Genomic DNA, 25747 nt, shown 5'->3' on the forward strand with positions numbered 1-25747 from the left:
CACCGTTCTGACAGGTGAGGTCATTCGGCAGAACGGGAAGACATAAAGGTAATGATAATAATTTCGTATAAGGCTTATTTCGATGTCTCTTTGAGTACTAGGTAGCTGTATAGCCATTCCGCAATCTGTAGGCAGTGCAGCATCTTATACGGATGTATACGCTGAGTTTTCGGTCACTAACATTTTCTGAATCAATACAATTTAAAAATATAATTTCAAGGTTTTTGACTTCTTACAACCAACTGTTATAATTAATATAATAGAGTGACTTTTCTCTGGGGAAAAATAATTTACAATTATGAGCTACTAGTTAAAACATTTACGCATAAACCGATCGTAACGCGTCAGTGTTAATGCAGAAGGAGAGCCAAGTTTAAATACCAGTGGTGCGACTCGCGTCAGGTAGCGGCTTTGTGTTCAGGCAGCCGGTTCGCAATCGCTGTCCGAGGTGCTGGAAAACTTTCACACGGTGCTTTGTGGACAAGCTGCTTCTCCTAGCTGACGAAAAACAAATGAGAAATCGGTTAGAGTTTGATATGATACATAAAAGATAGGCTTTTGTTCCTGTATTAAATGCTTGACATTCGTGTGTGCCTGTGTGCCTCCTGGACCGTAGATGGCGGATCGGCCTTAGACAGGTGAAGGTGCAGGCATGGCCCCCAGGAGGCAGTGTGGAGACAGCTTTTAGTGCAGACAGCCCAGGTGACAGTGCCCAGTGGTGGGTGACACCCACCCAATGCTGGGGAAGCCCCACTCACCATGGCCCAGTCATCTGCCAATGGGGCCTTCCCGAGCAGCCATGCAGGGGGTGCTCACACAGCTACACGCTACCTGCATAAAAAGCAGCAACGCCATCGGGGCATTAGATCTTCCTCACCCATGGGCAGAGTCATCCTCATCAACTCACCTGTGGATGGTAAGAGCAGTGGGGCTGCAACCAGCTACAGGCCAGCTCACTGTACTGCATTGTGACACGTCTAGAGCGATTCACCCCTGGCAGGCTGCTGTGTCTCACTGTACCTGTCCACACGACACCCCCAGGGGGCGACGATAGCGAGGATATCCATACAGTCACGGTGGAGAAGAGCGCTGATGGCCGGCTGGGCTTCAGCGTGCGCGGAGGGTCCGAGCATGGTCTCAGCATCTTCGTCAGCAAGGTGGAGGACGGCAGCTCTGCGGGTGAGAGCAAGCAGCGTGACATCAGAAGAGGTGAGCGCGGGCGCATACGTGCGGATACATATGTGTCCTGTTTCCCCCAGAGCAAGCAGGCCTCTGCGTCGGAGACAAGCTGGTGGAGGTAAACGGCATCAGCCTGGAGAGCATCACCATGAGCAGCGCCGTGAAGGTCCTGACGGGCAACAGCCGGCTGCGTGTGGTCCTACGGCGGGTAGGGAAGGTGCCCGGAATACGCTACTCCAAGGAGAAGACCACATGGTATGGGTAGCCCTCAGCGGGCTGTGTGGATCGCCAACGAGGTGGCTCTACAGCCGGCAGAATGTCTGTGTGCCTGTCTCTGCAGGGTGGACTTGATTCACCGCAGGATGGTGGTGGAAGAGAGCGGGAGGACCCCCTCGGACACCAGCTCGGACGGCGCCCTCCGCAGGATTGTGCACCTTTACACCACCTCAGATGACTACTGCCTGGGCTTCAACATCCGCGGGGGCAAGGAGTTTGGCCTGGGCATCTACGTGTCAAAGTACATGCCTGAGAAAACCGCCAGGGCGTTAGGGAATGCTGCAGATTGGCAGCTGTTTTAACAATGAACAGACCTGCTTTTTGGTTGCTGTAATGTTCACTGGTTGCCTTGAAGAACAAGTTAATACCAGCTACCTTACGTGGGTCTCTTGGCCAGGCTGGACCCAGGAGGCTTGGCAGAGCAGAATGGCATCAAAATCGGAGATCAGATCTTGGCTGCTAACGGGGTGACCTTTGAGGATATCAGCCACAGCAGTGCTGTGGAGGTGCTGAAGAGCCACACGCACATCATGCTGACCATCAAGGTGAGCTCACTGCTCTCCTGCTTACTCTCACCCCTTCTGCTTGGGGCTCCTTCTAGGCAGGACATCTTGGTTTCAACCATGTCTGAATAATACTCCGGGCAATTTATCATGCTCGTTTTTTAAGGTCAACAGCCTCATTTGCTGTCTGTTTAAATCTTCTAAGAAAGGTTATGGTCCTAAATATACTGTAACAATCACCATTTACAATAATAGCTACCACTACATTTAGATGCCATTTTGTGTTTCTCTTGGAAAAGATAATAGAACATAGCAAAAGAAACCGGCATTAAGTTACTTGTCCTGTGTTTGACAAGGTTTAAAAAAGAAGGCAGAGCTTGTGTTGGCCGTATGGACCCATGTGGCAACGTGTTGGAGTGTGGAGTGAGGGGGCGTGAAGCCACGCGGGCTGATGGGGGGTGGGGGGTGCACAGATCACTGGAGTGAAGCCCATCACTGGTTACTCACCTTACGCACGGGGGCTCAGGTTCCCGCGGCGACAAACAAGCCCCTACCTGCATTATTGACAGGCTCGGGGGATCAGGTTGTGAGCGGCGGAGCGTCACCCTCCCCCGGCAAATGTAACGCTAAGCCAAGTTGTGTGGCAATGCCAGGCTGCCAGTTGGATCCTCTAGACAGGACCGCCATCTTGTCCTTCGCACCTGATTGTCAGTCTTGCTGCGTGATGAGTGCCCTCTGCCTGTAGGCTGGCCACACTGCACCCAGACTCCCCCCACCAAAAACGGCTAGCAGGAAAGCTGACTTCTGACACTTCTGTTGCAGGAAGCTGGTCGATATCCCGCTTACAAAGAAATGGTGGCGGAATACAGCTGGCTCAACAAACGTACGTCGCCTTCTGTTCCGATGTGATGTAGTTTATGAAGCCATGGTGGACAGCTAGGTTACTCCCTGCCTTATATGACATAATCACATTGTGCAGTAAGTAGATGTAATGGGCTGTGCTGGCTTCATTAAGCAGGGTTACAGAGAGCTCCACGGTCTGCTGGCCATAGTATTGGTACTGAGGCCTATTGTTGGCTCTCTCCTCCTCGCAGTGGCCAACGGCCCCCGCAAGGCCTCCTCCCAGGGCTCTGACACCAACTCGTCCACCTCATCGCTGTCCTCGGGGACGCCCATCAGCTCCCTAAGTGGCCTGTCTCACATTATGTTCCCGTCAAGCATGTCGGCCTTCGGCACTGAAATGGCTGACGTCTGCATCGCTACAGAGGAGCCATCGGCCATCCCAAGCTTCCACAAGACGGAGACCGCCATCCAGACTGACATTCTGGAGCCAGAGCTCACCCTGAGGGGGGGTGCCGCCATCCCCACGGAGACCAGCCGCACCCTGGGGGCCACCTTCCTGCTGAAGGACACGGCCATTCGGAGCAGCAGCGCAGAAGGAGGGGGACGGAGCCGCGCCAGGACATTCTCCGTAGGGGACTCCCCCAAGACGGCGGTCCTGATGGCCCTGAGCAGGCCACCCCGGCCCATACGGCGTTCCCAGAGTCACATCACGCTGGCAGGTAGGATGGGTGGAGAGCAGGCCTGTTAGCATGTTAGCATGTTGCTGGTCAACCGCCTCCCCCCTGTGTTCTGCAGAGGAAAAGCAGAAGAAGGAACAGCAGAAGCGGCAGAGGGGCCGTGAGGGCGGGGCGCTGCGGCGTTCAAAGACCTTCGTCAGCCTGCTGTTCAGAGGGGCCCGCAGGAGAGAGGCCTCACGAGACCACAAAGAGCCGGGGGTCGCAGGGAGACACAAGAGCCGCTCCAAATCTCCGTCCCAGGACAAGGAGCCCTTCCCTGGCTTAGCGCTGCTGGATGCGGTGGAGGACATGGCTGAGAAGCTGCTGGAAAAGGACGAGGTCATCGCAGTACTCAGGCACTGCAGGAGGGTGAGCAGCATCAGCTGGTGTACCCTAAATGATCATTCTGAATGTGAACCCGTGAGGGTCGTATCACACTCCCAAACAAAGGGCTTCCTGATCAGGACTGTGGACTGTGGTAGTATGTGTAGCATGATAGGACTAATGATCACGCATAATGGGGTCAAGGAGACAGAATATCCATGTACTGATCAATACAATGTTTCAGAATCCCAAAACCACTGACATGTAACAACTGACTGTTGCCTCAACTATTCCCCTCTCTCTGTTTTTTCATTAGTTTCTTACAGAGAGGGCAGTGGAGGAACTAGTGCACCCCCTGCTGGTGATTTTAGACCGGCCAGAGAAGCTGTTGTTGCTGCGGGAGATCAGGTGGGCTGCATGAGGGTGGAGATTGCTGTCACACTAATGGAGCTATGCAAAATTTTGTTGTGGGTGGTGGCAGTCAGACGAGCCCAGAATTGTCCCACATCTTCTTGCCACAGAATGTTGTTGCAGCCCACAGAGCTGGGACGCTTCGATAGCCTGGTTCTCCCTTTCGAGCTGGAGGCTTACGAAATTCTGAAGAGTCGATCTGGTGAGCACACGGAATACACCCACACTCTGCACATGCAGCACTATTCCAGCAGAGGGCGCTCTCTGTGTCGGTGACGAGTATTATGTGAGCAGACAGCTGTTAATGTTCTGTGTTTTGACACCACCTCTGCTCCTCAGCCAGGTCTCCTGCCTTGCGTTCCCCTAGGGCTGGACTCGCACCCAGACGCCACCTCATCACACCCATCCCAGGTGAGTTGGAACCAGAGGCTCTTTGGTCATTCAGCCCTACAGCCATTTAAGTCTTTAGCTCAGAACTGTTTCATTGCACATTACATGATGGCCTCTCAGCTGCTCTCCGTGTGGTCAGCCATGTTGTATAGAGTTGCCGCTGGTGACCTTTGACCTTGCAGTGCGGGACACATTCTTGCTGGTAATTAATGCTGCGCTCCTTGACCTGGAAAGCGAGCTGCTGTGCTCTTTGTCCACTGTGCAGCGTTACAGAGCTGTAACCCAAGCCCTCCATCTGAGAGCGGCCTGAGTGTTTACCAGCCGCGTGGCTGGAAGTGCCACCTGACCTTAGTTCTTGGCCTCTAATTGGCTGTTCGTCTCATCTCAGACTACAGGGGAGGCTTCCACCTGCAGCCGACCCAGGAGCTGGAGAGAGCCCGGCAGCTAGCAGAGGAGATGGCACGCCTGCAGCTGTGCGGGACCCCACTGCTGGATGTACCGGTGGACGGCCACACCGCTGACACACTCTGCCCACATCCCACCTCACCTGTGCCGCTACACCCCAACTGGCTTCTGGCCGAGTCCATCAGAAGTACCAACCGTGCCTCCCTTCGGACATCGAGCAACGACACGGTCCGCTCTTTGTGCCATGAAGTGGCGACTGTGTCCCCAGCCCCCGAGAGGGGGAGGTCCCCTTTCCGGAACAGCCACGCCAAGGCCAAGGGGAGTGCGGTGCGCAGCACAGCAAGCCCAGCACACCCGCGGAGACCCCTGCTGTCGCAAGTCTTTGCAACCCCAGTCTCTATGGCGGCCTCTGCAGGAAGGGAGCAGATAGACAGGTGTGACACCAGTGCCCGACCCCAAGACCATGAACTGACCAGTGTCACCATTTCCAAAACGAAGCAGTCCCTGGGTGAGTCTACAATTCCACCATCGTAGTTTGCCTGGGCTTGGATCAATTAATATTAATAAAGAATCAAATATACAGAATGGATACAGTGAAAATACATACAGTACACTTATTACTCGCCAAGTCATGTTTTATGTGCCTGGGTTACCAAAACACGTCATTCGGTGACAGAGCCCCAAAAAACTGCAGGTCTTCTTCACCTGTACTTTGCAGCTACAAAAATGGCTGAAAGTAGTGGTGGATGGTAGTGGAGCAGCAATGAAATTGAACTCATGATTCTGTTAGCAGCCAGGGGCTGTTTAATATAACACATCAGCATTCCATGAATCACTGATATAAAACTACTTTCAAAAGGTTTTGCAAACCGAACCATCACTGGGAATGAGCCCAGAGTGTGAGCACTTCTGGGATGCTAGCCGGCCTCCATGCTCTAATGATAGAGCGCCCCTGGGTGAAACTTTACACAGCACTAAGGAGTATGTGTGACGAAAGCCTCGTCAGATGAATGAATTAGTGATGCCCCTGAGGAACAGCCCAGTCCCACCTTCTCCTCATGTTTCCCTAGGAATCAGCATCTCGGGTGGGATCGAGTCCAAGGTGCAGCCAGTTGTGAAGATAGAGAAGATATTTCCCGGAGGCGCAGCGTCGACGAGCGAAGGGCTTAAGGTACTGTTGGCTCCAGCCAAAGCCCAGCACCATCACCCAAATTCTTGTTGGCTCCTGCTCCAAGCTCAGGGACTCACAGTCCCATTCCTTCGGCTTTGCTGTGATTTTCACGCACACCGGAAGGTGCCACCTCACTTACCTGAGTTTTCGCTAGGATTACTGTGGTCCAGCTAAATGCGTCTGTGTAATGGGGTCGTACAAAAGGTGCAGAGAGGCTGTGAAGGAAAGTGAGGATTACTGGCCCGTGCAGTAACAGGACAGCATCCCCCCTCACAGCTCTGAGCAGCACCCAGCCCTCCGTAAGGCCTTGAGACACATTCATTATTCATGGAATGGTGAGGCAGCGAAAGTCTGTATTATTGGTGAGGCAGGATAACTGCCTGCTGCTGGCCCTGAATGGCATCCTGCTTTTCCACTCGTATGTCCACCATGGTAGCGATGACCTCTGTGAGCCCTGCTGGACACACCTTTGAATGGCTAAGTCGGGGCCTCTTCAGAAGATGGTGCCAGTGTCCCCTGAGGGATTGACCAGCGCTGGCCACGCTGCCGACTCCCTGTTCCTCCAGAGCCAGAAGCACAGGCCTATAACTGATGCCCATCATGGGCTCCTCCTATTAGACGTCAGCAGACCCAGCTCTCATACCCTAATGGACATGGGATAGTCCAAGGCTGCCCATTTCTAGCCATTCAGGTCATCTATGCATTTCCTTTGGTCAGCATTGTGCTGCTGCTCCTATAGATTTAGCTTCATTGTGGTTCATTTTTAGGAGACAAAACATGTTTTGAGGTATAGAATGACTTTAGTTTCCATACCAGGATCAATTAGTAGAGTCCTTCTAGGAAACTATGATGCCTTATTTCAGCGTTTTACACAGTTCTTGCTGCCCATCAAGGCTCTGATGGATGAATATGTCTTTGTGCATCGGCAGGCTGGGTTCGAGCTGGTGTCCGTGGACAGGGAGTCTCTGCAGGGAGTCACGCACCAGCAGGCTGTGGACATCATCCGCAAGGCCTTCAGCAACAAAGCCACAGACCCCATGGTGTTTGTGCTTAAAGTGCCCAAGGGCCACAGACGCCCAGAGCCGCAGCAGGAAGATGCCGCTGTGTGACCGATGCAGGGAATCACTTGCTGCTTGACTGGGAGTTTGGTGAAAGACCAGGAATGATGCGCTGCTGTCACACAGACAGCATGGGAGGTGCCAGCGAGAGACATGCTTCACTTGAGCCTTTGTTTTGGTTTTCGACTGAAACATAACCCAAGACAGGCAAGTGGAAACACTCAGCAACCCCCAGCTCCCACTGAATGGGGTACACTGCTGAGATCTATGGGGCACGGCTCACATTCACTGAGTGCGAGGGAATCCCCTCTATGTCAGATATGCGGATGTAAAGTTAGCATAGCCTTGCACAAAACTCATACCGCCACGATCTGGAGTCGATCTAGGGGATTCAAAGCCAATTAGGCTTATGGCTTCACCAGCCTGGGGCAAGAAGAAACAACATATCATGGATAATCGCAGAGGCTATAAAGGGATCCACCATGCCTACTGTCCTTCTACTGTACTACAGTCATTATCTGCAAATGTCATGGCTTCTCTGAATAAATGGGCACCTGAGCCAGACGACGTTGGGTTCACATCCAGGATTGGAGATGACTAATAGATCCAGTGATACAGCTATCTACATGCACAAGTATTCCCAGTCTCCAACAGAGGAACCTTTTTAAATCGAGAGGAAAAAGACACACCGAATGATTTAATGAATCACATTTTTACAATTGGTTTTTAAACATTGTTTGTGGTTATTACAATAAGTATATTGCAGTAAAATACAAAATTTGCCTGTTGTGTTTCATTTAACTTGCAGCCTGGCAGGAATTGGGTGGCATCCCATACAAGTAGCACATCACTTAGCACAAGATGCAGCACTGTCGTCAGTTACAGCATGGGGCTCCGCCGAGATCCAGGACATGACTTATCAGCAGAAGAGTAAGGAGAGTCCAGAAGTCTGGGCAAGCCTCTGTAAGGCTGTTTTACAGCCTCTTGGCTTCTCCGAGGCAGGACTGTGTTCAGGGACCCATCTTATGGGCCCCTCCGCACAGATGGCAGGATACAGCTGCATATGCTTAGAGTGCCGGCCTTTCATACGTGCAGTGCGCCGCACAAGATCACCCACTCACCACAGCAGAGTCTGTCGGCATGACGTCCACAGCTCACGTTTGCCACATTTGATACACACTTTATCGGTGTTTTCTAATATAATTAAAATAAGGCAGGTATCAGTCTGAACACAAAATACTGAACATCTCACAGCAGTACATGAGCCATAACCAAAACCAAGGTGAGAGGCATGGAACAGATCTGAGCTAAAGACCAAACTTGCTCAAGGGACGACAGAAAGAACGACCATACTAAAGTACTCCATGGTTTTGTGTAGGGCTGCATGGCATAGACAAAACAAATGACCAAAGCATTGTGCCTTTACTAACAGTCTGAAGTAAAATACCTGAAAACCTGTCTGTATATTTATTAAACAAAATGTTACTGTTCAACACTGAGAAAACCTTAACTTAAAAACATGACAGTTCATTTATGGTTAGCTCTGAATACCTCCGGAAATGAGCAGTAGTGAAAATGGCGTGAAGTGTTCTCAGAGGTGCTGTGGCGAACTGGAGGCTGCATTCGCCCTCCCACCCCCCATTACCGACCAGTCCAAAGCGGCCATGTGTGCAAAGATACAAGGGAGCTGCTACTCCACACACAGAAGGGCTACGTGTCCAAGCCGCAGGGTCTGGGACGACAAGTCGCACTGGTCTGGACACACAGCGTTTAGCTGCCACCAGCAGTAGAATCTGAAACAAAAATAGCCATAAAGTTACTAGTGACATAGACAGGGCTACAAATGAAAATAAAAAAATAAATGACATACTGTGAATGAGTAAACTTAAACGTAATAATTGATATACTGAAAAAATGTATTACTGTAAGATGCGATGGCCTTTGGTTGCTTGTAACATGCGTGGTAGTCTCACAATATTAGTAGAGAGACGTCCCTAATGCTCACATCCAAATCTGCAAGCCTGCTGGTGAAGTTGTCAACCATCACGTAATGAAAAGTAAAATTCCGTGTTCCATTTTAAAACCAGCATGGGACACTGTTTGTCCTGAATCTCTTCAGATTGAGAGTGGAAACCCTAACTGCTGTGACTAAGCACTTGCATTCCGTATGATCGACAGGATGGCAAAGCTTCAAGTGGCGTAATGCTTGCTGATTTAGTTGGCACAAGTTTTCATTTTTCAATTCACAGTGCACAGAACTACTCTGTTGCAGGTCAGACAATGTCTCTCTACCTGGTTTATTTATTTTTTTAATTCTGTGGATGTTGAGCTGACACTTTCTTCAGTTTCCTCTGAGGGAGCGCTTCTCTTCCATATTACCAAAACAGGAACATGTGGCGTGCGCCACTAACTCAATCAACACTGCTGTGCATTTGTTGAACATAGGTTTGCCAATTTTTAAAGAGAGTACCATGACTTACTGGAACTACTGTAGCTTCTGTAATGCAAGAGGCTGATGTGTGCTATCAAAGAATGTTCCTTATTGACAGTTTATCATTTCTCATTTTCTTATTTAAATTAAGGTTAAGCTGACATTTATATTGCCCAGCCCTAGCTGTAATACATTTTTTACTATACTAGCCCAGTAGGCTTGCAGGAAAATTTTTCAAGTTCCACCCCTTGAAATAGGGTTTCAATGCTTTGAAGCCCAAAGATCAACAGTTCAAAAACAGTCCATCTGTTGACAAGGTGATCAGGTATCAATTAACCAGGCCTTGAGGCCTAATCCTGCGTTCGATTATTTCTCTCTGATTCGGAACTCGGATGAAAACGTCACAAAACATCACAAAAAAGTCACTTCCAGTTGGAAACACACCTTTTATGACGTTGATGTCGGACAGAATTTTGTTGTCCAAGTTGCCCCTGTGTCGTCATTTCAACATGGCGCTTACACAGTCAACAGTAATTCTATTTTATATTTATGTTTATTCTGTAAAATGTATTAATAGTTATAAATGTAATTGCACGTGTTCGATTTAGAGAATACCATAGCATGCAATATCAGATTTTTACCAGACTTATTAGTGTCTTTTGTTTGTTTGCCTCTCAAAAAAAGAATATCGCTATGAATGTACTAAAATATTTTATAAAACTTTTAATGTGGTTTGACTAGTTTGTGTTTCTTGTTTGTTTCTCGGAAAAAATTCTCACTCCAAATCTGCTAAAATATAAAGCAACAACACACAGCAGCGTGTTCATGGAGGCAGCCATGTCTGTTCCGAGATGTGGTAGCTCGAACGGGAGATTATCGGCTGTGATGTCACTCACCTCGGAATTTCCGAGTTCCGAGAGATAATCCAATGCAGGATAAGTACCAAAGAGAGATTTATGTTGACAAAGTATAATACCAGCTTATTTAAATATCTGAATGGATTGTTAGTTCACTTAATATATGTAAATAACATACTCAGAGTGTGACCGTCGTCAGGAAGTAAAGCCGCTAACTGAGAAGGACTTGAGGAACTGCGGTCAGGCTCGGGCACATCTGTGCAAATGGTTGCATCCTGACAAGTATTTGACTGGCTTTGCTGACTGTCGGACCCAGCATCCTCAGGCAAGGGCTGCCAGTAGTCATACAGCAAACCCTGGAGAGTTCCAAAAAAAAAAAAAGTGTTAAAAAGCTAAAGCTTTTCATTAGTAACGTTTACAAGCAGAGCTTTGCCTTAGTCTAGCAGAGAAGCTAGTACCTCAGAAGGCCCAGACTTCTGAAGGAGAATTTGCCATCTAGTGTAGATCCTCGCCACAAAGTCCTTCACCTGCAGGACAGACATCAAGGTTACAGTATGGTACTAGGTATTGCATTTGTCCTGAATGCAGACACCTCTGTCCTTTACGCTTAGATTGCTGTATTCTGGGGGGGGGGGGGGGGGGGGATAGACAGACAGACAGATACAGGCCCCGGCCCAGAGGGGGGCATACCTTACTCCTGTACAGACACTTCTCAGTCTCCCTGATGTCACACTTGATGTGCTTCTCCAGCTCCGCACTGAGTATATGGAGGTGTTTCTGGAACAGGAGGGGGCAGCATGTGTGAGAGCAGAGACTCACACGACCGTATTTGGGGCGGAAGGCAAAGGGCCACTTAACATGTAGTTTTGGAGAAGTGTTCACCATAACTGGACTTCCATTCCCCAGAGTGATACTTCATTCTCATTTTAGCATATTCTGGTAATAACCAGTAATTTCTTCAATTACCTTTTGGCCCAAGGGAAGAGACTCAAAATTTGATGCTTCGTTAATTAGAATCAGGAGGCTGTAGCAGAGGTAATAAGCCTGGAACAAAAAAAAAATATATAAAAAATTTTAAAGATGGTGTCATGAAAAGCATGACAGACTCTGCAGTAAAGTGACAGCTGAGGGGGACCCTGGGTTCACCTGCTGGTCTTGGGAAGTGACTCCATCCTCCGGGGCCTGGCCCTCCCTCACAGGGAACTGGACTTTGAGCAGCAGTGAGGGGCGCATGTGGGGGATGAACGGCCGCAACACTGCCAGCTGGGGGCAGGACATGGGAGCCAGTTACACAGGCTGGCTCAAGGCACAAAGCCCGGGCACCGACAACAGACTATTACTTACGTTCATACCAGCTGCTTCCTGTCATGCCATGTCAGGCTGTCGCAATCGCGATTACAGACGCTCCTCTACTTACGAACGAGATACGTTCAAAACGGCTGTTCGTAACTTGAAATGTTCGTAAGTCGTTATTCCACATCATTTTAAAGGTATATGCAAGTACTGAGAACTAGGATGCTGGGAGTACACACGCTACGCTGCTGTGTGGTGGGAGTAGCAGCCAGAAGTCGTGCTAGGCGGGATTGGCGTGCAGAAAAAAAAATTGATGTTGCGGACAGGAAACGGGAGCCCAATGAACACAATTTGGACTTACAGTCCTCTTCGTTTGTATGTCTGAAAGTTCGTAAGTAGAGGGGCGTCTGTATATGGCACATGCACAAACATCACCAGGGCTTTAGATGATAGGGCTTTAAATGGTGAAACATTTGTGACACCCAAAAGTTAGTGATCTGTATAAATTCAGCATATCCTTACATTTAATAAACGTGTCAGACTTCAAACTGCAAAAAGTTCCCCCACACCAACATCTTTTTATCTTTTTACCTAATATCTCCGCTTTTAACACGCTGTGGCTGCTGAGCTGTCCCTTTCCTCACCACCATTTCAGTGCTTATCGCTCCCGTGATTTATTAAAAACAGCAGCATGTGGTGTGCTGTGCTAACTGAATGTAATAAACATAAGGATATGCTGAATTTATACAGACTACTGACTTTTGGGTGTCACAAAGATGCATCACATTAATATCTTAGGCACACTATTCATCTGCATACCAGATTCTGGAAGTAAGTAAACGTCCGTATGATACCGAAGAGCCAGCATCTGGACAAATGTTTCACCCATCATATAAGGTCCAGGTGAGGATTGTGCAGGCACCATACAATTAGGATTAAATTACATTGCGATGTGATCACGACAGCCCTAATCCCATGTATATACAACAAGACATTTCAGGCATTTGTTTAAGAGTACAACAGCAGGATCTGTGCTGGGACTACAAGGCTACCAGTTTTAAAGGTGACAGACAGTGTTACCTGAAAGTCAGAGTTGGTGGGTTTATAGGAGAATCTGTGGTCTAACAGTTTGGAGATAATGGTCACACTGACATGCCTCCTGAGTTGCCTATGGAAGACAGAGAAATTCTAAAATGGAACATTCAACATAAAACAGGCAAACCAATGGTGACAGAAACTAGGCTCTCACTGCTGCCTGATTCCCAGCAAGCATTTTACTGGTTTCTATTAACAATAAGCCAAAGTCACTACAACAGAAAGTATTGGTCAACTTACTTCCCTCTCTTGGTGTGCGGGAGCAGATGAACCAATCTCCGGAGGTTGTGGTGGTCGTCCGACAGGTCAGCCAAGGCCAGGCAGATACGTGGCAGCTGGAGAACCAAGACCACAATGAAGTCTAAGACCCTCTCCAGTCAGGGACCATAGGTCACCCAGAGAGGGCCTTTGTCTCCAGTTGACAGGCCTGGCCCGGAGCAAGTAGTTTCACTGGACAACACTGTATCATAGCGGAAAGCCTGTCAAAGGCTCACCTGTGTATCCCAGTCTCTGCTGTTGTCCAGCAGCATCTCCAGCAGGAACCTCAGGTCCTCCGTGGTCAGGAGCTGCAGCCGGGTCTCCAGACTGAGCTTGCAGGTGGCGGTCAGCAGCAGGAAGAGCTCATCATCGCTGTAGGCCTTGGAGGCCAGTGAGGTGCTCAATGCCAGGTACTGCCCCCACCCACACATTTAGATTGATGTCAGTCCAAACACCCACAGCTCATGGGAACTAGTAGCAAGCATTCAGTGAAGCCTCCCCCTACAGCACACCTTAATGACGTTCTCCACGTTATGTTCTGGGAAGGTCACCGGCTTTGTATCCTGAACATGCTCAGTCTGGATCAGTTCACTCTGCCTGGAGATCAAACAACCAAAATAAAAATTGAGATTATGGACCAACTGAGTGCTAATGTTATTCATACAAACATCACCGGGGGGGGGGGGTTATACTCACAAAAGGTCACCCTCTGAGAAAGGGGGCTGTAGAGACTGTAGGGTGAAGAGGGTGATGAATGGCACCCCCATATTGAGGAAGATAAGGGCCACCTCCCTCAGGCTGGGAGTCCACACCTGAAATTCCCTGTTTTTGTTCTCCACTAGAGACAAGAGACAGACACATTTAACCCCCCGGCCATCACAACCTGCTGGTCTGGAACAGAGTTACACAAAGAGAAGCAGCTTGTCAGAAGCAGGACCTACCAATCTGTTCTGCAGCCATTATGGCAATATGCTTCATGGACCGAAGAATCTGTGTGGAAGTTTTTCTGTCTGGATGGATGGACATCATCTGTGACATAGTAAACACAAAGCAATTGGTTAACAAAGAAAAAAAGTTAACATATTCTCTTTTAAATGAGACATCATATATCATCAAGTATGTCCAGTCATCTGTCTATCCATCTCCCAACTGCCTATCCTAGCCATGACAGTAAAATGCTAATTAATATACATGAATTAAAACCAGGGTTAATGAAAAACTAACATTTATCTCTCTCTCTCACACACACGCACACAAACGTTTCCTGACACTACTCTCCAAAACACTCCGAAGTGGTTTGATAATTTTCAGATCTGGTGACCATGCAGGCCATGAGAGATGTTCAACTTCACTTTCATGTTCATCAAACCACTGTCACCAAATCTTGCTGTGTGAATTGGTGCAATATTCTGATACACAGCACCACCTTCAAGTTACAATGTTTAAATCACTGGGTAAACAGGTTCTTCAGAATGGTTCGGTAGTCCCAGTAGTGACGGGCCCATCTAAAACAAGTAACAGGCCAATGGAATGCCATGACATTGCAGACCAAACGATCAGTGATCCACCCCCATGCTGCACTTTCTGTATGTAACAGTCCGGGTGGTAAGTCCCTTTGAGGCTTCTCCACACCAACTCTCCCAGATGTGGGAAAGATGTGAAATAGTAATAATATATTGACACACAACTACAATAACATTGGTCAAACCTCTACAGTTTACACCAATTTTTATTTTTCCTTCAGAGAGGACAGACATACCTGGAAGAGCAGGAAGGACACCGCAGGAGGACAGGGCACTGAGCGGTATGCCTTCAGCAGCAATCCTGCACTCACCAGCAGGGGGAGCTTCTCAGCATCAGCCCTGCACAAAGACAGAGAATCTCAGAGGACATAACCAGTGTGCCTTCCACCCTAGAGAACACCAGCATTCCTGCACCCCAGGAAAAGTGAGGTGCTACCACATCGACTACTGCACATGGGCAGCCATTACTGTCGCCTTACTGTAAGAGGGTTTTCTGAACCACGTTCTGTGGGGTCACCGCACATCTTCGGAGGTCCAGGTTCTGCAGACTGAACAGGCGCCCAAAGTTGGCCAACATGAAGATCTCCTCCCCCGGGTGCAGATCTGGGATGGCACTGGAGACCAGGTAAAACCTCTGCAGGAAATCCCTGGGGAGGGCAGAACAGTGAACTCCATGTGTGCCAGCTGCATTTCATTCTCTCTCTCTCTCTCACACACACACACACACACACAAACTCTCTCACACACACACACACACACACACACACACACACAGGTAGGCACTTCCAGCCACAACATGGGCTGTGGGTGGTGGGGTACCGGTGCTCCTGACTGACAGCCTCCTCAGTGACCTCCTCACTCTGCTCCTCTAACTTCTGCAGGTTCTCCTTACAGGACAGAAGCACCTTCATCTCGATGTCCTTCAGCCTGCCCGGTAGGAGTGCCCGTTAATATGACGACTAACGACAAATACAAAAAAAGCAGAGGCAGTGCGGCACAAGCGCGGCCACCTGGCATTGTGCTCCTTCTCCTTCAGCATCGTTTCCAGGGTGTTCCTGTAGGGTCCCAGCTGACTGTTTTTCATTGGTGGCAGCTATATAGATGAAACATTGTCAGATCAAAGCCACTCATCTGCTTATATGGAACATAGAACATAACCATTACCATATCATTAAAAAGCATGCCAAATACTTATGATGTAATCAAAACAATGTAATCAACTGAGTATGTATTTGCACCTTATGTTAGCTACTTTATGTTTCTGATTCTGTTAGCTACTTTATGTTACCCCTGAATGTATGAATATCCACCTTTATTAGTGTTATATCTTATCACTATGTTGCAGGACAAATATTTTATCAACCCTCTATTAAACAATGTGCAACAAGCTGAAGCTGCCAAGGTTTCCTACTGAAGGGAAGGGATTCACCCGAGTTCACCAAATATTCACAGCTGAGTCTTTTCAAAAAACCAAGTAGAGACAGCCGTGCCACAATTATGTTCGGCCGAGGGACCAAACAGTAAAAGAAATGATTGACAAGCTTATTACCTAGGGGTGTGGATCAAGGGAGAAACCAAGTATTGTGAATGGTTGAAGGAATGATGATGTTTAAGTGACGAGATATTGTTAAACGATAGGAAAATGTATAAAAATTAGTGTAAAAAAGTATTCGACACACTTGCAAGTCTGGCCGGTCTTGGTTGTAACCTCATTGTTGCAATAAAGACTGAATTTGGATTTACACAAGCGGCTTCTAACTTCTGATTTGGCGGGAAAGGAAAAACCACAACACTCACTACCCACCCATTTTGATACAAGTTCTCAGATGTAATATACAGAACACTGCATGAATCTTAAAGATCCATGTAGCTCAGGGTTGGATCTGCTGGGAGATGCCTACCAGTGCTTTAGTCTGGGGCGTTCCAGGCTCAGAGAAGGTGCCCTTCTGTGGCGTGGTGGGGGGCTGAGCGCTGCGCTCCAGGATCTGCTGCAAGGAAAGCAGGGGCTCATCCTCACTCTCGCTGCTGCTGCTGAGCTGACAGGCCCCAAGGCCCAAGTCCAACTCCAGCTCGAGGTCCAGGGGATCCCACCTGTCTGGAACACAAGGGGCTGCCACACTCCTGCTGGAACTGGTATTGCTTTTTGGCTTGACAGGGGAGTCAGGTAAAGCTTTCAGGGCAGTCTCAGATATAGGGTCACAAGTCTCAGTAGTAGTGTCACTCTGGTCAGTAGGAGGAGGTGTCGTTGCCGAGACAAGCCTCTGGTTGCTGTCCATACCGTGCCCCACAGGCTGCCTCCAGGGGGGCTTCCCGACAGGCTGGCCTTTGGTCTGATTGCTCTCCAGCTTTCTGTGGCCCGATGTGGATGACCACGTCTGGTGTACTCTGGATGCCTCCATCTGGGTTTGACTGATTGCTTGAGCTGGCTCACCCAGCTTAGCCTCCCTGGTGTTCTGAGCTTGTTGGGAGCACAGTGGTGTAGCTGGCTTATCGGGTTGCAACACCTTGACGCCTGGGCTATTCTCCTCTTTGTTCAGGCCCAGGTCTCTGGTAGGCCTGAGCCCAGTAATGTCTGAGCCCAGGGTCCCTGAATAGGCCCTCTTCCCCTGCCACATCCCCTCCACAGCAGGCCCTGCCTTCCTCTTGACCGAGGAGGAAGGACATACAGCTGCACTGCCACCTACTGGAATGAATAGGAATTGAGTAACAAGAAATCATGTTCCAGATAACCAGCTTACTACTTTGCACATTAAGCAAAAATGGGAAACCTTCATAATTTTTGCACTTTGCCAAAGAATTCAAGTTGCCCAAAGTACAGCAGGTGTGGCATTTTCAGCAGGTGATGAATGAGACATTTCATCTTACCTGCGGCATTAATGGGGACACTCATTCGTGGGCTTTGCTCTGCTGATGCCCCTCCCTTTGGAGAGAGGAAGAACAGTCAGGAACATTCTACACAGTTTAAACTGGCCCCAGGGCCCACAACACTGTTCAGAAACTTATATGCATAGTAACACTATGGAGACAACACAACTAAAGATGGCATACATGTCTAATCTGGGAGTCGTGGGTCTGCTTTGGACTCTCATTCTCAGGCTGGTGTGGAGTCTCCGATGACCGGGGGAGCAGGGCTGGCAAGCCTGAGTGTATCCTCGGGCTAGAAGGAACCTGGGTGCTGCAGCCAGGAGTAGCTCCCTGAAACACAGGGGCCGCAAAGGGGGGTTTACATGTTGTTATGGTCACCATGGGGAAAGCGGTGTGGTGCCTGGTGGGGTTTCACCCCTCTGCCCCTGAGCTGTATGTACTGGCTTTTGATTGACTGAGCAACTAGTACTGACAGAAACATGGAAAGTATCTAAAAGAATGCAAGCATTTAACTCCATTATGTTCTAGGTGCACTTCAAACTTAATCTGTCTTCAATGCGCAATTTTCTGTATCTACATATATCCTACACACAAACATAATTTGGTGAATTTACACAAGCCAGGCGGTACACAGAGAAGTTCCAAGTAGCACAACAAAACCTTCAGAGTCACAATGTGAAGTACACAGGCTAACTGCATGTTCGCTCCTAAAAAAGATGCGTCACTAACAGACAATATGAACAGAAGTCATTACCTCCAGGCTTCTGCTCCTCACTTGATTGGATCTGTAGCCAGGGTCCCACTCTCTGTGGACTGCACCAGCATGGAGAGATGCAGATCCTGTGGCAGCCAAGCTGGCGGAGGAGGAATTCGGGATCCTCTTCAACAGGACGGAAGGTACCTGCATCTTCATCTCGGGTTTCTCCAAGACCAAGGCTTGTCTTGAGAGTGAATTGGCACTTCTTTGGGTCTGGTTTGTCTTCTGGGGGGGCTCCAGAAACCGGACACCTGGCTTGGAATGGCGAGAGCGCTTGTCATCCACTCCCGCATGCCGTGGGCCGCCCAAAGGGATGAAGTCTCTCACTGCAGGGTAACAACACAACCAAATAAACACAAGCCATAACTGTCCAACCAAAAGAGAACAAAAAGGCTTTTCATTCTTTTGGAGTTTCAGGACAGCAGATCAGCCAGCAGCAGGTATCAGTCAGGGGATCGTGAGCAGGCACACGCACATAACTGACATAGGCTAAGCGAAGCAGAAGCAATGTTCAGCAGTAGGCCCCCCAGGGGTGTAGGTAAGCCCCGACAGACATGGGACAGGGGCTCACCCAAGACTTCGAAGTGCTGTCTCAGGCTGCTCATAGCTGTGCCCTTGCCAGGCGTGGTGCCCTGCTGGGTCATGTGTGCCATAGGGGACTGGGGCACTGGGTCGCGTGTAGTCAGAGCCATGTACTGGGGGAACAGGCCTGCATAGTGAAGCAGCTCCCCCATTGCCCAAGTCAACACACACATTTCAAATGGTGTCACGCCTATGGGGATGCTGTTACACAGGCATATGATAAAAAGTACACTGATGCATCCGGACCTTTGAAGAGTTACTGTGTCTTAAGTACGATTTAGAATGCAACACCTGTAAAAGCAGAACCAACATGGTGTGCAACAAAGAAGCAGATATCACTTAACAAAAAATGAGCTCCTAAAAGCTTCCTCAATAACTTTGTACGGTTTTGGGGTTTATCGTGCAAGCAGGAAACCCCTACAGGGCGATATCTGCCCTCCTTTATAATCGGGGCAAAGAGCCAAGTTGCAATGGAGGTTCTGGACCAATATTATCCAGAAAGAGTCGTTGCATATATGGGTTTTCACTACAACTCCCTAATTAGATAACTAATTAGAGGAATATTTGGCTGAAGACTCCTCACACATGTATGGGTTGTAGCATCCCTAAAAACTGCAGACACACTGCCCACCCCTGTCCTAGACCATTTCAGCTCGGGAAGGCAGACTGATGTTCGATTAGGGGGGCAGATACATTTGCCTTTAATGTCCTCCAAAGTATTACTTACACTAGACTGCCAGCAAAGCCAAAAAATTCTAAACTAAGTTTTTATGCAATGCCTTGCAATTACATTTTTACAGTTTTTACAAACAGGACACACACGCGTTAAGAGTCTGTCAAGAAAATGTGCTGTAAGCACATTTTGGTTGTTTCGGCTCCTCCCAGCGCACAAAATTTTAGCTCATACATAAATGTAAATAACCGTAATAGTAATAATACATTTATGTCAGACCCAAACAGCATACGTATTTAGGAGCAACCCCTCCGCGAACCGCTTCTGCCAGGTTGGTGACAAACACGGTGACTTCTAGGCCTTTTCGTGAAAGCGACCAGCAAGTCACGGTCCTGCTCCACCCAAACTGGCGGCTCGTACAGCAGCACCGAGGCGGCTGCTAGCCCTCTCCTCTAAACGCCGGCCACCCGTCTCCCGGAAGTGTTTCCTGTTCGCTCGGTGTCACCCACCAAAACAAAGCGTGTTACGGCGTCCGACCATAACAACAATGTATTCACCTCACGTACAGCTAAGGAGTCGCCTAAGCTTATTTTAAGATACTATTCTGAAGTCACCATTAAAAGTGGGCGGGTTCGTTATTTCGGTTATTTAACTAAACAGCTTACTAGTTGCCGCTACTATCTGTCGTTAGAGGTTGACAAATACGCCTTACCTTTTTCCTGTTCCAATGGTCATACGTTTAACAATCAAGGACTCGTTAGATACCGCTCTTTCCATCACTTTTCGAAATCGAAACCAAGCGCCGAAATCACCCGGTACGTCCGCGGTACATCTGACTGGAAGCGCCTGTAGGCGGGCTTTTCCACCACTCGCGGCGGCGCTCGGGTGCAAACCGGAAAAGCTCAGCCCCAGTTTCCTTCCTTCGGGGCTGTGGAGCAGTTGTCCTAGATTTATTCGTTAAGTATTACCTATTGTAAAGCTTACGCAATAACATCAAGGAAGAAACAAAGTATAAATATAGTGTCCCTAACAAGATTCCCCCCCCCCATTTTGCAGTATATTTGCATGTCTATTATAGTTTTCTTTCTTTTTTTAACCGGAATAAGGATTAAAGCGAGAAAGTAAAAGTATGTCGAGAGGATGGCACAAATAAGCATTTCTATATTTTAAACAATATTGAAACCTGCAATTGTAAAGATAATTCAAGCCCCATGTGATGAAGTGATTCTCCTCTAGTACTCCCCACACTCCTCTCGTTGTTTTGCTTTTGTTTAATGCACTGACATTTAAATGAGTGTGGCAGACTCACACTTCTCGTTGTTTCGGGTTTAATTAGTCGTTTTTCGCACCTTTGTGTGTATGCTCCGCAATGGCCTGCCATCTCATCCAACATATCCCCTGCCTTGCGTCCTGCGATTTATGGGAGGTGCTCCACGAAGCATAATTTGTCAGTTAGCTGGGTTAACTTAAACTAGAAGTAATTATTGTCCAATAAGAGTTTAAGGAAGGATCATTCCTATAGCACAATCTTAACTTCGAGCTTAAGTTAACCCAGCTAACGGAGAAATCCCGTCTCGTGGAACACATTACACTGGAACAGGCACCAGTATCAATGCAACCTTGTAGTATAATAGGGGTTTGGAATGGTGGACAGATTGGTGTGTGTCGTTATGCAACATCAGTGTTTTGGTTTCTAAAAAAACTATCCCTGTTACTTTTAACTTAAATCGTATTTGTCACCTATTATTAACATTACAAGTATTTAAAAAATCTTTAAAAATTCCTCCCTCCTGTGATCAGTAAAGAAGACAATCTTGCAACCATTTCTCTAGGAAATTCTTAGTTTAATTTATTAGGGTTGCTCATATCACATCTGAGCAACGCTTACTCATGAGCTTGTATATGTACGAAGTCGTAAGCAAGGTCTCAGCATGCTCCTAAAACAGCAGGAGTACAATGGTGATGAAAGATTTATGCGCAGATTTGCTTTGGTGTGATTTCTGTAAGCATTTACCCCATGGGCTACAAAATCAAATCTAACAATGCCTGATATCATAGCCTAAATGTTGGGGTTGCTACAAAGCGATTTTTAGAACGCAGATTCTCTACGCATCGCTATAAATCTTTTATGAAAATGCCAGTGAGCAAGCTAATCTGCCGACAGAGAGGACGACTTCCACTGAAGAAAATACATATTTGTAGTGTTCTATACTTGCCTCACTCGTACGTTGCTTTGGACAAATGGGTTTGTTAAATAAATTAAAATATTTGTTCAGTAACTTGTATTCTCATATGTACAATGTTCTCCCCCGCTTTCAACTCGGATTGCTTGTCTTTCGTCTCCTACCCATCATACAGTTTCCATATTAGATGTTTCATGGTGCTGGTGATTGTAGCTTGACATTATTTTCTCAGTCATACTCCTGTTTAAATGCATACCTTTTCTTTTTTAATAAAAAAAAAGTAATGTGGGGGGAAAGTACAGAAGGGGTCGAGCAGGATAGACAGATAAGCAGAAATACTATAATTTTAAAATAATATAATTTTTCAGATTTCGTTTACAAATAACTTACATCTACGCGCACTGTACATTGACTGAATTCAGAGGCACCCAATAGGAAGTTTGCACAGAGCTTCGTACCCACCCACCCCTTACTCTGATTCGAGTAGAGCATGTGTCCGTCAAGAATGTGCCAATACTGTTGGGGGAAGCAACAAGCTGTTGGTCCTTGAACGGGAGCTACGTGCCTTCTTAGTAATAATACAAAACAAGAAACATTTCATTAGTATTGAATTCCGATACAGAGACGCGTGCTAAACAAAGCTAAAAAGCAATTAGTTACCATTCTGGCGGTCTTTCACCCGTTTGGAACACCACAGGAAATGGATGAACTGCGGCCTAGCAGCGGGTCTGCAAGCCACGGGGTGGCTTCGATGTTTCCACCGGGTCTGCAAGCTATTTACGGGGAGTGCAGACGCTTGTACCCCGACCAACCAAACCCCCTGCAAGTGACTGCCATCGTTAAATACTGGTGAGTGAGGCGCTCTTTGGCCTGTCAGGGACTCAGCCTTTTATGGTAATCGGAAATGTAGTAGTTTTGCTAGTTGGGGCGTACAAAAGCTTTTATAAGATTTTCAACCGTTCCGTTACCAAAACAGGTCTACATTTAGGAACGAAGTGCTAACGGAACTATACTTTAAATTCATACTTTAAACGTGGTAAATTAGCCGGCTAACTCTCAAAGAGTTCGGTGAAGTTGCGGATTCGGACAAGTGGAGGTCCCAGTATCATGGAAGCCGACTGAATTGAAGGCAAACTTGGTCCCTGCAGCCACCGCGTAAGTGTGCTGATCGGTTCGCACATGTCTTCGGGGCTCCACCATGGATATGACCCCGTTAAGCAGGACACCCATTTACCCCGCACCATTCCCACTTTCGATAAAAGCTGATAGGAGAAAATAAGTGCGTCAGTTTCCCCTTTGTGGTGCGTGCGCGCGCTCACACACACACACACACACACACAGATGTAGGGGGGTCTCTGGTTGACCAGGACCGCGTAGTAATGTTCTACTTACTTATATCACAGTGCATCAGACAGAAACAACACACACGCTAGGTATGGCTGCAGGTCTGCCTTTAAGGAGACACCAGGCCGTGTGACTGACTGACAGCCAATCACAAGCCCAGTACTCCATCACCTCCCGCTGTGATTGGCAGCTTCTCCGCGGCAAAGTTCAGTATCCTGTTTGGTAACAGCTGAGAATGTTTAGGTACATTCTGAGGTACAGACACACACACGCGCTCATATGTTTCCCCTATATATAGAATTGAGGTTGAAGCTTGGGATCCAATCACAGGGTCAGGCCAATTTTCCAGCACCCTTGGACCGTTAGGAGACGTAACTATTCTGTTTAGGTCAAGACTTGAACCGGTGACACTAATCATAAAGACAAAAGCCACACAAATGCAGTTATTATGACTCTGACCATAAACACAAAAGCCACACAAATGCAGAGTTATCATGGCTATCCACACCTGCCCACACAGTTCACTAAACAAGAACTTTCTTCAGCATTAATTATATTTTCTCCAGATTTTTCCAATTTAATAATAATAATGATTCTGAAATGTTACTAATAGTTCTTGTCAGTAGTTGGGGGGGGGGGGGGTAGCTCTGGACCTGGTGTTTACTGAGGTCCTCAGTCTAAGTGGTGTGTTATTTTGTGAATCAGATGGTAAGTCACATTATGTTGTATTTTGGGTGGAAATTAGGCTCCTGTATGAAGACACATTCTTTGTTATTCTGCTGATTGCCTTCTGCGTCGTTCCACAGGCTTGGGGGGCCAGACCCCCTGGATTACATCAGCATGTACCGCAACATGGGCAGTCCATCCCAGGAGGTGCAGGAGCACTGGCACTACGTCAGCTTTGGCCTGAGCGACCTCTATGGGGACAGTCGGGTGCACGAGTAAGTGCCCAGCCGCAGCACATTGGCACCATCCTGAATACCCCAAGGGGAGGTCTGCTGTCACACGTAATGCTAGGCTTTGTGTTGGGATATACGGCTCTGTTCACTCTTGGTTCCTGTTTGCACTGTTTTTGGAGTTTAACTGAATTCTGTGAGGTTTACCACATCTGTTTAGTATATTATCTGCACCACATCTGTTTTTTGTTAATTCCATGAATCCCAAAAGTGACACCTGTTTCTGCTTTGTGGGGCCGTAGAGCCAGGTATTGCTAATGGGGTGGGTGTCCAGCCATCTGGACAAACAGCCTGTCTCCTCCCTCTGGATCACCTAGTAAAGCAGTGCTCCTGTTTTTTTCCTTTTTGTTTTGTTTTGTTTTTTTGACAGGTTCACGGGCCCAGAGGTCCCCAGTGGCTTTGGTTTTGAGCTCACCTTCAGGCTGAAGAGGGAGGCGGGTGAAACGGCGCCGCCCACGTGGCCGGCGGAGCTCATGCAAGGCCTAGCGCGATATGTCTTCCAGTCAGGTACTGCCGTCATGTATCAAGGCAAAAGCGCACACACACACACACACACACACACACACACAAAGCCCGCACAAAGGGACAGCATCTGAATAACCTTATAGCCTGAACACTCTGCCTCAGTCTTTGCAGACAGAGGATGCTGCTTTCGGCTGCTTCTTTATTAGATTTTGCTGTATTGTATCGAGAGGCTCTTATTCTGCAGAAGTTCACCTACTTTATTTGCCAAGTTGATTCGAAAGGCTCTGCCTGGTTGGGGGAGGGGGGGGGGGTGCACTGGTGGATGCACACAGGTGGCTCCCCGAGAAGGAACTAAGGGGGGGGGGAGGCTGTTTACATCACAATTCTGCCTCCTCCCTCTACTGGTTTCTGGGAATTTGGTGAGGGGAGGGCAAGGGGTTCGCCGGCCTTCACATGGCCCCGGCAGATGCATCTGACCCCAGCTTTCCTTCCACAGAGAACACCTTCTGCAGCGGAGACCACGTGTCGTGGCACAGTCCGCTGGACAACAGCGAGTCGCGCATCCAGCACATGCTGCTGACAGAGGACGCTCAGCTGCAGCCCGTCCGCACTCCCTTGGGCCTCGTCACCTTCCTGCAGGTGAGCATCCTGGGTGAGACTTGGGGCCTGGAGCCTCCTGCGGTCCTACCCTCTTCCCCTGATGGCCCGGCGCTCTGCCTCTCCCTTCGGCAGATTGTAGGCATTTGCGCAGAGGAGCTGCAGGCGGCCCAGCAGTGGAACGGCCAAGGTGTCCTGGACCTGCTTCGTGGCGTCCGTGTGTGAGTAGATCCGTCTGTGGAAGCCCCGCTCCGAGTCACGCCTCTTAGGCAACCTTTCGTCACAATCTGAACAGCTGAGCGGTGAGTGGGTTAACGCTCAGAGCAGCAGGAATTCCTCGAACACTACAGTGTTTAGATAGACAAACCCAGGCCCAGTGGGACAAAGAATTAATCACTATGAAACCAGTGTATTTCCAGTCTGCCCAGGATGTCCGCAGCCCCATACCTTGCTTGTGCTGCATGTTGATGTTTTCCCACTTTCACCATGACAACCGGTTAGTTTACCCAGCTAACAACCAGCAGTACATAGTAGTCAGTTTTCTTCGTATTTTAAGCCTGCCTGTATGGAAGATTATAAGCACAAAAATTCA

The 25747-nt window shown here is 48.3% G+C and overlaps 3 protein-coding genes across 9 annotated transcripts in view; 2 read left to right on the plus strand and 1 right to left on the minus strand.

The window, feature by feature from the left end:
* On the plus strand, positions 1 to 7953 carry pdzd7a (PDZ domain containing 7a). Its single transcript, XM_023822484.2, has 15 exons — positions 1 to 48; positions 617 to 916; positions 1042 to 1179; positions 1260 to 1434; positions 1520 to 1696; positions 1853 to 2000; positions 2781 to 2841; positions 3053 to 3520; positions 3597 to 3886; positions 4158 to 4249; positions 4363 to 4454; positions 4592 to 4663; positions 5031 to 5555; positions 6118 to 6218; positions 7148 to 7953. Exons 2-15 carry the CDS (start codon positions 760 to 762, stop codon positions 7325 to 7327), a joined length of 2676 nt encoding a protein of 891 aa, XP_023678252.1. The 5' UTR covers positions 1 to 48; positions 617 to 759; the 3' UTR covers positions 7328 to 7953.
* On the minus strand, positions 7953 to 23317 carry slf2 (SMC5-SMC6 complex localization factor 2). 6 transcript variants are annotated; one of them, XM_023822482.2, is made up of 23 exons: positions 20323 to 20526; positions 18927 to 19050; positions 18353 to 18681; positions 17782 to 17928; positions 17599 to 17653; positions 17012 to 17416; positions 16635 to 16828; positions 15744 to 15826; positions 15553 to 15660; positions 15213 to 15380; positions 14970 to 15072; positions 14152 to 14239; positions 13907 to 14048; positions 13723 to 13807; positions 13447 to 13623; positions 13193 to 13287; positions 12938 to 13025; positions 11711 to 11827; positions 11531 to 11608; positions 11255 to 11341; positions 11023 to 11091; positions 10743 to 10920; positions 7953 to 9069 (listed from the first exon to the last, which is right to left on the minus strand). In XM_023822482.2, exons 2-23 carry the CDS (start codon positions 19045 to 19047, stop codon positions 9047 to 9049), a joined length of 2940 nt encoding a protein of 979 aa, XP_023678250.1. In that variant the 5' UTR covers positions 19048 to 19050; positions 20323 to 20526; the 3' UTR covers positions 7953 to 9046. The 6 variants fall into 6 exon arrangements, with proteins under 6 accessions (XP_023678250.1, XP_023678248.1, XP_023678246.1 ...); XM_023822480.2 differs by having other exon boundaries at positions 16635 to 17413; positions 20323 to 20527; XM_023822478.2 differs by having other exon boundaries at positions 16635 to 17416.
* sufu (suppressor of fused homolog (Drosophila)) overlaps positions 22282 to 25747 on the plus strand; it is an 8369-nt gene continuing 4903 nt past the window's right edge. For both annotated transcript variants that reach the window (XM_023822486.2, XM_023822487.2), the window contains exons 1-5: positions 22282 to 22642; positions 23944 to 24078; positions 24464 to 24600; positions 25055 to 25197; positions 25291 to 25376. In XM_023822486.2, the coding sequence (XP_023678254.1) occupies positions 22494 to 22642; positions 23944 to 24078; positions 24464 to 24600; positions 25055 to 25197; positions 25291 to 25376 (650 nt within the window). In that variant the 5' untranslated portion in view covers positions 22282 to 22493. The remainder of the gene's footprint in view (positions 22643 to 23943; positions 24079 to 24463; positions 24601 to 25054; positions 25198 to 25290; positions 25377 to 25747) is intronic.

The sequence above is a fragment of the Paramormyrops kingsleyae genome, chromosome 3, assembly GCF_048594095.1.
Source record: "Paramormyrops kingsleyae isolate MSU_618 chromosome 3, PKINGS_0.4, whole genome shotgun sequence".
In the NCBI taxonomy this organism is placed as follows: domain Eukaryota; kingdom Metazoa; phylum Chordata; class Actinopteri; order Osteoglossiformes; family Mormyridae; genus Paramormyrops; species Paramormyrops kingsleyae.